Consider the following 15,238-nt stretch of genomic DNA (forward strand, 5'->3'; position numbering starts at 1 on the left):
AAAGAGAGAGACACTTGCAGCACTGCTTCACTGTTCATGAATCTTTCCCCCCTGCGGGTGGGGAGCAGGGGCTTGAACCAGGGTCCTTGTATATTGTAACATGTTCTTTTTCTTTTACATCTTTTCCAAAAATAAATATTTATATATCTCATGACTGAGAGAGAGGGAGGCCAGAGCTCTGCTTATTTCTGGCCTGTGCAGTACTGGGATTGAACGCACAACCTCACACATGCAACTCCTGCTCTTTGCTTGCTGAACCAGCACCTGGCCACCTTCTTTTTTTATTCCACGCTTGAGAAAAGTCTTTCTGGTCCTTCCTATGGAAAATAAGTGCTAGGCCCAGTGTACGCAAGCCAGAAGGTCAGGTCTACAGGGAGGAAGTCACTGTAGACCCTTTCAGTATTGCAAGAAGGAAAAACCAGTGATCACATGGGTTAGAGGGGACAGAGTCTGGGGACTGTGGGATCCTTGGACAGCTATCTGTGTGGATCAGAATGGCCACACCGTCCATCATTAGCTGGAGTGACAGAGAGCATTTGTCTTGCGAGCAGCTGAGCTCCACTGGAAACCTACCATCTTGGGTTTGTCTCCCTTCATCTAGGAGAATTCATTACTCACCCCTGCAGCCATGACCACTGGCTTCCTTGGTGCTGCTGACATAAATATAGAGGAGAAGTATTTTCCATATTGTATCGTCAAGGCTGGGGGGAAAAATAGGGAGACAAGGAACATTGTGATTTGATGGTCTTTTTTTTTTTTTGGTACCTGTGGCCGTTTTTAATTTTTTTTTTTTTTTTTTTTTTTGCCTCCAGGGTTATTGCTGGGGTTTGGTGCCTGCACCACGAATCCACTGCTCCTGGAGGACACTTTTTCCCTTTTGTTACTCTGGTTGTTGTTGGATAGGACAGAGAGAAATGGAGAGAGGAGGGGAAGATAGAGAGGGGGGAGAGAAAGATAGACCCCTGCAGACCTGCTTCACCGCCTGTGAAGCGACTCCCCTGCAGGGGGGGAGCCAGGGGGCTTGAACCAGGATCCCTACACCAGTCCTTGCGCTTTGTGCCACGTGCACTTAACCCACTGTGCTACCACCCAACCCCCTTAATTTTTTTTTTGATTGAGAGGGGAGGGGAAGAAAAATAGCGAGGAAGAGAAAAATTGATACCTGCAGACCTGCTTCACCACTTGTGAAGCAACCCCCCCTGAAGGTGGGGAATAGGGGGCTCGAATCAGGATCCTTGTTCTTCATACTATGTGCACTTAACCCAGGGCACCACTACCTGGCCCCTGTTTTTTTTTATTTTTTCTTTATTGGGGGATTAATGTTTTACAGTCGACAGTCTGGCCCCTGATTTGATGGCCTTAAAGGAAGTTACTTTATGTTTAAATTGAAATTTACTAAATTTATGGCGGCAGAGTGATTTAGCTTTGGTTTGGGACCTTGTTTTAATTTGGGAAAGACCTGAAATATATCTATCATATATATATATGAAATGTTTTAATTCCATTATAGATCATAGTAAATTTCTTCTCTCTTTCATTCTTTCTCTATCTGCCTCTCTCAGTCTCCCCCCCCCCCCCCACAGCACTGGATCAATTTCTCATCCAAAGTATAGCTGTTGTATTATTTCCCACTGAATGAAATAATCATATACCTCTGGTCCACACTTTCTCTTTTGTTGGCTGTTTTGAGTTCCCAACATCCCCTGGTGCAGTCCAATCATGGTCCTATCCCCAGAATCCTTCCTGACTAAGCTTGCTGTCTGATCACTCCACTGCTCCTCCCTGCCTCTCACAATTGGGAGATCTCGGGGCCAGGTGGTAGTGCACCTGGTTGAACACACATATTACAGTGCACAAGGACCCAGGTTCAAGCCTCTGGTCCCACCTGCAGAAGGAAAACTTTACAAGTGCTGAAGCTGGTCTGCAGGCAGGTGTCTTTCTCTCTACCTTCCCCTCCCGTCTCAATTTCTCTCTATGTGTCTCAAAAAAATAAATAAATAAATAATGGGGGGTTGGGCAGTAGCGCAGCAGGTTAAGCACACATGGTGCAAAGTGCAAGGACCAGCTCAGGACTAGCATATGGATCCCGGTTTGAGCCCCCAGCTCCCCACCTGCAGGGGGGTCACTTCACAGGTGGTGATGAAGCAGGTCAGTGGGTGTCTATCTTTCTCTCCTCCTCTCTGTTTTCCCCATTCTCTCAATTTCTCTCTGTCCTATCCAACAGCAACAATGCTATAACAACAATAACAACCACAACAAGGGTGACAACAAGGGCAACAAAATGAGAAAAATAGCCTCCAGGAGCAGTGGATTCATAGTGCTGGCACTGAGCCCCAGTGATAACCTTGGAGGCAAAAAAAAAAAATATATATATATATATATATATATACTGGGCAGTCACAGGCCCTGACCCTGGTGGTAGGTGTCTATAGCAGGACACCAAGTCACCACAGATCTAGTAGGTCCAGAAATAGAAGGGTTCAGATCTTCCATGGTCAAGAGTCTGGGCACAGGCTTGCTGGGTCCTCTGCCCTTGGTGTCTCGAGGACAAAGTCAAGATGTTTGCAAGGCTGGGGTCTCCTGATGCTGGGGCTCCTCTTTCCAGCTCATTTAAGAGGAACTCACCACCTGGTGGTTGTAGGACTGAGGTTCCAGTCTTCTTGCTGACAGTCAGCTGGAGCTCACTCTCCAAAAATCCCAGCCTGACAGTTTATGTCTTCAAAGCAGTAGTCCTAGGTGTGAGTCTTATGAGTCATAACCCAGCAAGGAGTTGACCAAGCCACCATATGACAGCGCCATTCTCTGCAAGGGAAGGGATGAGAGAGAGAGAGAGGGAGAGAGAGAGGGAGACACCATATTGACTGCGCCATTCTCTGCAAGGGAAGGGATGAGAGAGAGAAAGAGAGAGAGAGAGAGAGAGAGAGAGAGAGAGAGAGAGAACACATTGTGTACCTCACCCAGTGAGCAATCTTCCTGTCTCCTCCTTCCTCTTATACCAGTCCTTAACTAAAGCTTGGTGACCTCCTGAGAAGACTGGAGTCCCATCTCTGCCATCCCTTCCTCTCTGCCTCTATTTCTACCTCTGTCATCACTCTAAGCTGATATTTGTTTTGTTTTGCAAATAGGGGGAGAGAAAAAGGAACAGGAGTTAACGTCACTGCGGGTGGGTGCTACACTTGAACCTGTGTGGCACACATGGCAAAGCAGGGCTCACTTTCCAAGTGAGCTATTTTGCCAGCCTAGTCCAAAGTCTTTCACAATCCCTTTTCTGCAGATAGTCTGATCTCTATGGCCTCCAGTGGTATGCTTCTGCCTTCCTGCTTCCTGTTGCCCTGCTGGTAAACTCTTGTTTGGTGGCTAGTCCTTATCCCCTGACATATACTCTTTATCCTCCATTCTGGTCCCCATGACTTTAAAAATAAATATATAATATCATTATTATTATTATTATTATTATTATTATTTATTTGATAGAGACAGAAATTGAGAGGGGAGGAGGAGATAAAGAAGGAGAGAGAGAGAGAGAGACAGAGAGAGAGAGACACATCTGCAGCCCTGCTTTACCTCTCGTGAAGTTTTCCCCCTGCAGGTGGGGACCAAGGGCTTGAACCTGTGTACTTGCACACTTTAATGTGGGTGCTTTTTAACCAGGCCCCCCTATATAATATCTATCATGATTAAATTTAGGCACTTAACAATAAATGCAAACTTTTCAAGTGAATTACTTTTTCCTGAAAAAAAATGAGGCAAGGGGGCAAGAGAGAGCTTATCCAATGAGCACATCCCTTACTCTGCATGAGATTCTGGGTTTGGGCCCTGACACTGTTGTTTTCGACGGGTTATGTTGTTTTCGCCGGGCTGGCTTCACGGGCGGGTAACAGACGACCAGGGACTCATGGTTGAGCTGTAGGCAGTATCTCTTTATTCATGCAGGACGCAGCACAATCTATACCAAGCTAAGCTAAACTCAAGTACTGTAAAACTCACAATGCTGTCTTTATATATACTTGCCAAGTAGGGTGGAAACAGGATGTGACATAGAGAGGGTAGAGAGAAAAGTGACTGGTGAAAATCAGAGTGTGACAAGGAGAGGATCAGAGCAGGTGAGAATCCTATCACTGAACCACCAATGCCCTGGAGGGAGTGCTTTATGTAAAAGTGATTTATGTAAATAGACCAAAGCTTTGAATGGGATTAAATCTATCCCTGTATAGGCATATGGTTAAGCAGAAGCCAGGGGGAGCTGGCATACTATCCAACATGACACCACATAGGAGAACCATGGACAACACCGGGGGAAACTCCATAGATGGTGAAGATATGCCATGGCGTCTTTCCTCTCTCTCTCTCTCTCTCTCTCTCTCTCTTTCTCTCTGGCTCTATCTCTTTCACTCTGTTTTCTACCTTCATTTGAAGAACAAGGAGTGGAGGAAAGTTGTGCCAGGAATAGTGGAATCATCATCCAGCACAAAGCCCTCAATCTAGAAAGGGTGGGAAGGGGAACAGGTCTGGTCAGCAGAACTACTGTGACAGTTCCCTGGGGGCTTTTGTTTCTTTCTGCTCAGTCATCTGGACCTCCTGTCCTCTGACCTCAGAGTTGCCTCATGGTGGCAGATGGTTGTTGTAGCTCCAGCCATTGTGGTCACATCCTAAACAGAAAGGCAGAGTAGGGGTTGGGAAACATATGGTGAATGGCAGCTGAGTGTGTCCCACTTAGAAAAAGTTTTTGCTTTAACATTTTTTTTTATTGATTTAATAATGATTGACAAGACCATAGGATAAGAGGGGTACAGTTCTCACCACCAGAGTTCTGTATCTCGTTCCCTCCATTGGAAGCTTTCCTATTCTTTAGCCCTCTGGGAGTTTGGACCCAGGATTATTATGGGGTGCAGAAGATGGAAGATCTGGCTTCTGTAATTGCTTCCCCGCTGAACATGGGCATTGGCAGGTTGATCCACACTCCCAGCCGGTTTCTGTCTTTCCCTCGTGGGGCAGGAGTCTGGAGAGGTGGGGCTCCAGGTTACACTAGTGAGGTCATCTGTCCAGTGAAGGCAGGTTGGCATTATGGTAGCATCTGCAACTTGGTGGCTAAAAAAAAAAACATTACGATAGAAAGCCGAACAAGGTTTTTTCACATGGATTTTAAAAAAGAAAGAAAGGAAGAAAGAAAGAAAGGGAGAGAGAGAGGGAGGGAGGGAGAAAGGAAGGAAGGAGAACAAATTGTTTATTAATCAGAAACCTAAAGATAAGACTTTAGCAAGTGTCTCCATTTTGGAAAAGGCTAGTGGGTCTATTTTAGGTATATTCCAAGGGGCCTATGACTTTACTAATTTTTGCTTAGAAAACCATTACTGAGACTTCTGATTACCACTCTGCGCTCAGGGGCTGGGGACACTCAGCTTGGTTGCTGAGTCTAGCTGCTTGCTCTCTGAGTGCCAGTAACCTCTGGGTTCTGTTGGGGAAAGAGAGAGAGTAGATTTGGAGAGTTGACATTGAGCACTTTCATACTGTTGTTTGAGTGGCCTTCAAGGATGGAGGGAAGGAGGAGACAAACCCAAAAGGTGGGCTAGGAATAGTGGAATTGATTTTGTGGGAGTCTCTAGCACATGCAGGCGCACGTGCGCGCACACACACACACACACACACACACACACTAATTTATTGATTAAAAGAATCTTTTATTGAGGGCTGGTGACACACTAGTGACAGAATTGAGAGAGGAGAGGGAAGTAGAGAGGGAGGGAAAGAGACAGAGAGACACCTGCAGCTCTACTTCACCACTTGTGAAATGTTCCCCCTATACTTGGGGACCAGGGGCTTGAACCTGGGACCTTGTGTACTGTAGTGTGTGCACTTAACCAGGTGTGCTGCCACCTGGCCCCCGTGTGTGTGCTTCACCAGGTGCACCTTCACCTGCCCCCCATAACTTCTTTATCTAATCATCTGTTGATGGGTATTTAGGTTGCTTTCATATGCCCACTGTACACACACAGTAATGTTTGAAAATGCATTCTATTTTAGAAGTTATCTATGAGTTTTATTTTGTTGCTGTAACAGATTAGCACAGACTTGGTGACTTAAAACAGCACAGATTTATTATCTTACTCTTTTTCTCTTAAGCTTTATTTTGAGAGAGAGTGAGAGAAAGAGAGAGAGAGAGAGAGAGAGAGAGAGAACAAACTAGAACATCATTCTGCCATCTGCAGTTTCAGAGACCAAACTGAGACCTAATGCCTGTAAGTTCCACCCACTGTGCAACCTCCTGGGCCTTGTTGTCTTTCTAGTTTTTTGTTTTTTGTTTTTTGTCTCCGGGGTTATTGCTGGGGCTTGGCGCCTACACTAGGAATTCACTGCTCCTGGAGGCTATTGTTTCCCTTTTGTTGCCATTATTGTTTCATTGTTGTTGTTATTGCTGTCATTGTTGTTGGATAGGACAGAGAGGAATCGAGAAAGGAGGGGAAGATAGAGAGGGGGAGAGAAAGATAGACACCTGCAGACCTGCTTCACCACCTGTGAAGTGACTTCCCCCGCCCCCGCAGGTGGGGATCCGGGGGCTCGAACTGGGATCCTGTCCTTGCACTTTGCGCCATGTGAGTTTAACCTGCTGCACTAACACCTGGCTCCTGTCTTTCTAGTCTTACAGTCAGACTCCAAAATGAGTTTTACTAGATTAGCCTCAAAGTGTCAGCAAGCTGTAGCAGAGAATACCCTCAGGTCCATCACGGCATGGCCAGCCATTGCAGAGAATACTCTCTAGTCAGTCCATCACGGCACGGCCAGCCATGGAGTATCTTTCACCCTTTCTCTGACTTGGAGCCTCTTGTATCCATTTCAAAAGGATTAGCTTGGTTACACAGCATCAGGCCCACTGAGCAGTCAGTCTGGAATGGTCTCTCCATTTGGAAATCCCAAATTGAATACCACATGTAAGCAACCGTCCCGCATAAAGTAACATCCACGGGCTTAGGCCGTGAGCATGCTGAGCTGTGCCTGCCAAGGGCGGCTCACACTCAGACTTCCTGCAGAAAATGTCTTTTGTCTCTAGCTGTTTCCTTGTGTCCAGTAACTTTCCCTTACTGCTGCTATAAAAAGCCTTTTCTGGGGCCATACTCCCAGAGGGATAGAGAATGGGAAAGCTATCAGGGGCGGGGATGGGATATGGAGACTGGGTGGTGGGAATTGTGTGGAGTTGTACCCCTCCTATCCTGCGGTTTTGTTAATGTCTCCTTTCTTAAATAAAAAAATAAAATAAAATAACCTTTTCTAAGAACCATCATTCAGGATTTATTGTTCTTGTTTTATTTGACAGGACAGAGAGAGATTGGAAGGGAGGGGAAATAGAGAGGGAGAGAGAGAGAGATTAGACACCTGCAGACCTGCTCCACTGATCATGAAGTGTCTGTGCTGCAGGTGGGGAGAAGAAGCTCGAACTTGGATCCTTCCTCATGCTAGTGTGTGTACTTCATTGGGTGCGCCACTATCTGGTCCCCTTATTTAGTTTTCATCAAGGGAATTTGGGTCAGCTCTAGAGATGGTCTGGAGGCTCAGTCTTTGTTTTATAGCTTATTCTATTACAGTAATTTCTTTTTTTAATATTTATTTCTTTATTTTTCCTTTTCTGTTGCCCTTGGATTTTTTGGTTATTGATGTCATCGTTGTTAGATAAGACAGAGAGAAATGGAGAGAGGAGGGGAAGAAAGAGAGTGGGAGAGAAAGATAGACACCTACAGACCTGCTTCACTGCCTGTGAAGTGACTCCCCTGCAGGTGGGGAGCCGGGGGCTCAAACCGGGATCCTTAGGCTGGTCCTTGCGCTTTACGCCACCTGCACTTAATCTGCTGTGCTACCTACCGCCTGACTCCCTCTGTTACAACAGTACTTTCAGGAGACTGTCTAAATTATGTGTTTTGATTCCTGTGGCTATAAACAGTTGCATTTTATTTGCTGTTTTAAAAATGTCTTCTTATGTTATTTATTTACTTATTGGATAGAAACAGATAAACTGATAATGGAAGGGAGAGGTAGAGAGAAAAAGAGAAAGAGAGGCACCTGCAACACTGCTGCACTACTTGTGAGGCTTCCCTCATGCGGGTGAGGACCTGGGTCCTGGGTAGTGTGTGTACTTGGTCTGTAGGATGCATCACTGCCCGGCCTCTGCTTTTTCTTTTTTTTCCCCTAAAATGTGCAGGAAGACTTTGCCACAGAACAATACTTCTTCCAGGTCAGATTTTTAAGGTGTTACTTAATTTTGGAAATCAGAAACTTGTTTATTTTTTCTTATCTTTCTGAGTTTTATTTGCTTTTCAGAAAAAGTTTGATTCCAGTCTGAAATACCAAATGATAAACAATAAAAGCACATACCACATATACACACACACACAAATACGAACTATCAGTCTATAAACTAATCGTTTTATAAAGCTAAGAATTATTCAATACGTTTTTCTCTGTTTATTGATGACGGCAATCATTCATTCCTTCTACTGATTTCCTTCCCCCACTAATAATGCCTTTATAAGTAAGTGGCATGTTTTGTGTTTTTCTCTTTTTGTTTGATAGCTTAAGAAATGTATAAAAACTCCAGAAATGCCTTCTAAACACGTCAGGAACTGGGTCCCAAAAGTCTTGGAACAACGGCGACAAGGTTTGGAAACATATTTACAGGTAAGTTGCTTTCAGATCCTCAGTTAATGTAACTTAAAGAATCCTATGTCTCAATGTTTTTCCCCCCCCTTGGAATTTATGGATGAGATGCAAAATGAATTAAGCAATCAAGCATGGTAAATAAGATGAATGCTAGTTTTTCAGACTGATGTTTACTATCATTGGTTTAACACTGCTTGACAAATCATCAGATTAAGGGGGAAGGGACTATCATTTCACATCCATATGCTTCTCACTATACCCACATCCCAAGTCCCAGGACTCCACTTCCCTCTGACAACTATCATTGTTCTCACAAAGTTAAAGAGACAGTTTGGTCTTTTTTTTTTTTTTTTTTTTTTTGCAAGTTGATTTGCCTTAGGTGTGTATATTCCACATATGAGTGAAACCATCCGGTAGTGGTCTCGTGCCTCTTATTTCCACCTCCAGTTCCCCCTACCTCTCCCTCCCCTTCTCTTAGTTTTTCTCTTTCTCTCCTATATAATCGACAAAATAAATCTTTTTATACTTGACCATGTCAATGGGAGGAGTGTCAGTTTTAGTAGAAAGATAGAGGGATTATATCTTCTTTTTTTTTTTTTAAGTTCTCTTTGTAGATGAGACAGACCAGAGCACCTGTCAGCTCTGACATGTGAAGTTTCTAAGGATCAAGACAGGCCTCTGCTCTGATAGTGAGCCATCAAGTGGTGCCTATTTTTTTTGTTCAGTACTCAAATTATTATTTTTTTTTGTTTCCCCTTTAAGATTTATTATTTCCTTAAAGTTTTGTGTTTTTTGTCACTAGGATTATTGCTAGGGCTCAGTGTCTGCAAGGTTCCACCATTCCTAGTGGCTTTTCTCTCTCTCTCTAGCTAGAGGGTATGAGACAGGAAAGGAAAGACACTTGCAGCACTGCTCCAATGCTCTCAGAGTTTCCCTCCTGCAGGTGGGGGTCAAGGGCTTGAACCTAGGTCCTCATGCATGGTTTCCAGCCTTTAGATTTTAGGTGTTGGGGATTTTAGTGAACAGTAAGTTCAGTAAACCTAGCTAGTAGATCCCTAAAAGCAAACCTAGAAAAACTATATATATATATAATTGTATCTGATGAAATGCTAGCTTCTTTGAAAATCAGAATGTGTGCTTTCAATAGAACATTTAAAGAAACATTAAGGGAGTGGATAAATATCAGTAGCTCACCTGGTAGGTAGGGTTCACACTATACCATGCACAGGAACCTGGGTTTGAGCTTCCAGCATCACGTGAGAGCAGCATGGACAGCAGCAGGGGAAGCTCCATGAACAAGGGAGTGGCAAGTGGTACTGTAGTCTGTCTGTCTCTCCCTCTCCCTCCCCCCCTTGTCTCTTCTCTCTCCTGTCTCCTATTGCTTACCTGTCTAGGTCTAGTCCCAGAGCAGTGGAATCAGGTATACATATGACCCAGGCAGAAGGAAGGAAGGAAGGAAGGAAGGAAGGAAGGAAGGAAGGAAGGAAGGAAGGAAGGAAAGAAGGAGGGAGGGAGGGAGGGAGGGAGGGAGGGAGGGAAGGAAGGAAGGGAGGGAGGGAAGGAGGGAAGGAGAAAGGGAAGGGAGAAGGAGAGGGGCCAGATGGTGGCACGCCTGGTTGAATACACAGGTTACTTAAGGAGCCAGATTTGAGCCCCTGGTCCCCACCTGCAGGGAGAAAACTTTGTGAGTGGTGAAGTAGAGCTATAGGAGTCTCTCTGTCTCTCTCCCTCTCTATCAGCCCCTTTCCTTCTCAATTTCTGGCTGTCTATCCAATAAATAAAGATAATTTAAAAAAAATGTTTAAAAGGAGAGAGGGAGGGAGGGAGAGAGAAAGAAGGTTGTTGAGAGGGTCATGCAGAACTGCTCATGCAAGAAAAGACAAGGGTCGAGCACCAGAAGAAAAGCAAAGGACGGGGCATGACAGCATCAGCTTGTATGGTGAAAAGGACTCAAGGCAGTGGCAGTTTGTTGTCACCATTACTGCAAAATGCGATCAGGGGCAAAGTGGTGGGAGATGAGCCTTATGTTGAGCAGTGAAACTGATGCTGGGTGGTGACAGAGGAACCATGGCCAGGAAGGCCCAGGAATCTCAGAAAAATGAGATCCAGACTTAGCCTAAGAGATATGAATCTACCAGGATAATCCATCCATCTGAGACAGGTTACATCAAAGAAGTGGGCAGGCCAGTGATTCAGGTGTCTCTCTCTCTCCCTATCTTCCCCTCCCCTCTCAATTTTTTTCTGCCTCTGTTAAAAAACATAATAATAATAATAATAATAATAATAGTTGATAAATAAAGAAGTGGGCAGCCCAGTCATCCCTCCCACTAGTATCTTCTTCACCTTGTAAAGTGTCACCCCAGAGTGGGTGCTGTTTGGGTGAATAACAATGGACTGTGTGAGGCCAATGTACTACTTCCTCTTTCAGGTGCTTGACCCACATCTGTGATGATTAGCAGTGAAGTGGTTAGTTGGGGAAGATAACCAGCTCTGAATTTCAGTTCCTTCAGGACGTGGAGAGGGACTAGGAAAAAAAAAAAAAGAAAGGACAGTCAGAAATAGTAGTAGCTGTAGGTGTGACTTAGAAAGGAAGATGGCACTGTGGGGAAAAAAAGTGGGTACAGTAGATAGATAGATAGATAGATAGATAGATAGATAGATAGATAGATAGATAGATCTGTGACCTTGGGAGAACTGCTGTAGTGGAGGGGATGGGATACAGAACTCTGGTGGTGGGAATGGTGCAGAATTATAAGTAATTTAATTATAGTTAAAAGTTATAATTATAACTTTAATTATAATTAAAACCTTACAGTTTTATAAATAAATATTAAGTCACTAATAAAATTAAAATTTTTTAAAAGGAAGTTAAGTGGTTCCTGCAGGCTTGTCCTTAGTGATGAATACAGTGAACTCAACCTGTCAAAAGATGCCAAAAGTCAGTCCTTGGCCTATCTAGCTGTCCTGGGTGCTGGGTGTTTGAGGTGCTGGGTGTTGAGTATTGAGGTTCTGGGTGCAGGGTGTCTGAGGTTTTGCTGATCAGTATGGTGGCTGATGCCTAGTTATCTCTCCCTGGAGGTGAGAGGTGAAAGGACTTAGAAGTGACAGGACAAAAATCTGTGGCCTAGTTCCTAGATACTCTTAATTATTATTTTTTTTTATTTATAAAAAGGAAACATTGACAAAACCATAGGATAAGAGGGGTACACACACAATTCCCACCATCAGAACTCCGTATCCCCTCCCCTCCCCTGATAGCTTTCCTATTCTTTATCTTTCTGGGAGTATGGACCCAGGGTCAATGTGAAACTGAAACTTCAGGGCTCCAGGCAACACTGCAGAGAAAACCCAACCCCAACTCTGCCCCTTCAAAATAAAGGGAGGATAGGAGGTGTGCTGGGGGGGGGGGGGGGACTTGAGATCTTGTCTGCCAAGGGCAAATAGGCATGTTCTCTGTAATTAACTGGGAAGGGTAAACAACATGCTCTTATTAGGAAACCAGATTTTTTTCCAGTGTGTCTTCCTGCAGTTTCAGTCCTGAGGAAAGCCTGACTCTTCCATTTTTTCCCTCCCTCACTCCCACTGTAGTTGACACATGACTTCCATTAAGTATTCAGTGTAAACATCTTAAGCTGTTTGTATTTTGAGTCTAAATATGCAAAGATCGTCTGGCTCAGCAGAGTTGACTGTGATATTCATGTTGAGCTGAGAGCTGGGAAGATGTGGTCAGAAGTCTGGGCAGGTCTTGCTTCCTGGGGTGGCAGTATGGTTCAGTGTGTCAGTCAATTCCCCCAGGAGCTTTAAGTTCTTCTCCCTCTTCCACCTGCTTCTTCTTGGGTATCAGTGGACAGTGGGAGCTGGATGGAAGTGACAAGGATGAGGGTGAAACTTGGGAGTACCAGCCTGGGGCTGACATCAGTTTTTGGTAACTCTGTCTTCAAGACTCAGAAGATGGGGCAGAGGCGGGGGGGGGGGGGGGCACAATCATCTGTTTGAATGCACAAAGACCTCTCTGTCTTTCCCTCTCCTTCAAAAGAGAAGAAAAGAGATAAGGGAGGGAAGGGGAGTTGGGGGAGAGGGCTGGGAAGTGGTGCAGCTGGTAGAGAGAAAAAGAATTTTTTGAACACAAGTTCGGTCACCTCCAGAAACATGTCTTCATTGAAGTGTCAGGTATGTGTACCTGCTGTCACCATGGTGTCACTCTGAAGTGTCATTTCTCACTTGGTGAGTGGCTTATTTATCAGTTGGAAGATGACCTCAAGTTTCCTTCCTTACCCAAGAAAATGTCTTCTTGGGCTCATTTTTCACGACTGTTAGCCATATCTGAACTTGCATTTTCCTCTCATATGGTTTCTGATTCCTAGTTGATGGTCCAGAGCTATTGGATGGTATATATATCTTTGCACAAGTAGAGACCCCATCTTCTCCACTATAGTAGTTCTCCCAAGGTCACAGATCATCGACCTATCTATCTATCTGTGTCCTTTTTTTTTTTTTTCAATAGTCCCATCTTCCTTTCTAAGTCATACCTACAGCTATTACTATTTCTGACTGTCCTTCCTTTTTTTCCCTATTCTCTCTCCACGTCCTGATGGAACTGGAATTCATAGCTCTCTGCTTATCTTCCCCCCTAACCACTTCACTTCTAATCACCATATTATATTATGCTATATTCTATTATATTTGTCATTAGTGTTTGCAGGGTGTCTTTTCTCTAAATCCTGTGCAGACTCGCCGTAGCTTGGGGGCAGGGAGATAATTTTTTTTTTTATCCCTTCCGTGAGTTGATAGAGTGGGTATAATTTGTCTGAGATTAACAGACCCAGTTCAGCTGCTCCTAGCTTCAGGTTTCCCATGTTTTATTGTTGCCTAGATTTTTTTTTTTCTAATTTGACATAAGAGAGAGAAGCAGAGTATAACGTATAAGATGCTGGAGATTGGACTGGGACCTCATGCTTCCAAGCCTAAAGCAATTGCCTCAGCATCTAGGCTACAGGTCTTCTGTGTTTTCAGAATCCACTTAACCAAAAAAGGGCTTCCTTTTGCTTAATTGAGCAAGACTGCAAACCTCTATAGGTCATACACAGGTGGGGCAGGCATTAAGTGATCAAAACTGCAGAGCTTAGTTTAGCACAGACTCTTAATTAAGGTCTGAAGTTGATAATTCTCGATTAGTTTTACTTCTGAAAGGAGTTCTTTTACTATGTTCACTCATAGAACCATGGTGATCCTACAAAGCTAAAGAATTGCTTATAAGAGGGAGCTAGGCACCTGGTTAAGCACTCACATTACAGTGTGCAAGGACCCAGGTCCAAGACCTTCTCTCTGTCTCTAGTCAATAATTTAAAAAAGAACTGCTTATATGGAAAATGTTTATCTTTTTCTTCCACCCATTATTTTCATAGCCATAAGTCATACACATGCATAATCCTTCTTGGTCACCCAAGCCTGGTAAAGACTAATTGAAAATGAGTGTCTCCCCCCCATCATCATCGTCATCAGAGCTGCATGACTCTGGGTCAACTTTGAGAGATTCAGAGGGAAAGCAACCACCTAAGCTTCCTTCCATGTGGCAGACTGGGCTCAATGGGACCCGAGTCTTGCACATACAAACTAGGCACACTGTCCAAGTGAACTGTTGGGGAGACCTAGGGAATCTCTCTCTGTCTCTCTGTCTCTGTCTCTCTCTCTCTCTCACTTATGCCACCAAAGTTATTGCCCACTACCATTTCCTGGCCATTTCTTTTCTTCTTCTTCTCCTTCTTCTTCTCCTTCTTCATTACAAAGGTGAAAGAGAAATAAGAGAGACACCAGCAACACTGTTCCATCACTCGGGACTCATGAAGCTTCCTTCCTGCAGAAATGGGTCAGGGACTTGAACCTGAGTCTGTGTACATGATAACGTGCACTCTACTAGGTGCACCACCACCCAGTCCAAAGAATGTCATCTTAAACAATTTTGTTAGTGATTTAATGTTGATTTACAGAATTATGAGATAACAGGGGTATAATTCCACACAATTATATCACCTCTGGAGTTCTGTGTCCCCCTTCCCCTCCATTGGAAATAGTTCTCCCAAAGTCACTGATACGAGTTGACTGTTATTTCTATAATTATCTATATTTACATGTATTTGCCTGTTTTTCCCCCCTATGGTCCTGCCTTCTCTTTGTAAGTCACACCTATGCCTGTCACTACTTCTGAGTGTCCTTCCTTTTTTCCTCTTCTCTCTCTGGGCCCTGCTGGAATTGGACTTCAGAGCCCTCTGGTCCTCTTCCCCTAACATTTCTCCCCCTCTGGGGTATATAAACCAAAATTCTTTATGGGATGTAGAAGGTGGGAATTCTGGCTTCTGTTATTGCTTCTTTGGGTTCATCCATACACCCAGCCTGTTTCTGTCTTTCCTAGTGGAGCAGGGCTCTGAAGAAGTGAGGTTCTAGGATGCATTGGTGAGGTCTTCTGCCTAGGGTGGAGGATGGAATCATAGTTACAGCTGCAGCTTTTTGTCTGAAAGACAGTAAGATATAAAGCAGGACAAAATGTTTAACAAACAGGAACCAAAAGGTAGAGATAGAGTGATGAGAATAGGGA

General features: G+C 44.2%; 1 protein-coding gene and 1 long non-coding RNA gene across 2 annotated transcripts in view; both read left to right on the forward strand.

The window, feature by feature from the left end:
- The window catches only part of LOC132534047 (uncharacterized), a 590,553-nt gene that overhangs the window by 517,871 nt on the left and 57,444 nt on the right, over window positions 1-15,238 (forward strand). The gene's annotated exons all lie outside the window — the stretch shown is intronic.
- The window catches only part of SNX24 (sorting nexin 24), a 155,606-nt gene that overhangs the window by 82,924 nt on the left and 57,444 nt on the right, over window positions 1-15,238 (forward strand). The window contains exon 3 of the mRNA XM_007527597.3: window positions 8,560-8,664. Coding sequence (XP_007527659.1) covers window positions 8,560-8,664 — 105 coding nt within the window. The remainder of the gene's footprint in view (window positions 1-8,559; window positions 8,665-15,238) is intronic.

Source organism: Erinaceus europaeus, chromosome 2, assembly GCF_950295315.1.
Source record: "Erinaceus europaeus chromosome 2, mEriEur2.1, whole genome shotgun sequence".
Taxonomy (NCBI): Eukaryota; Metazoa; Chordata; class Mammalia; order Eulipotyphla; family Erinaceidae; genus Erinaceus; species Erinaceus europaeus.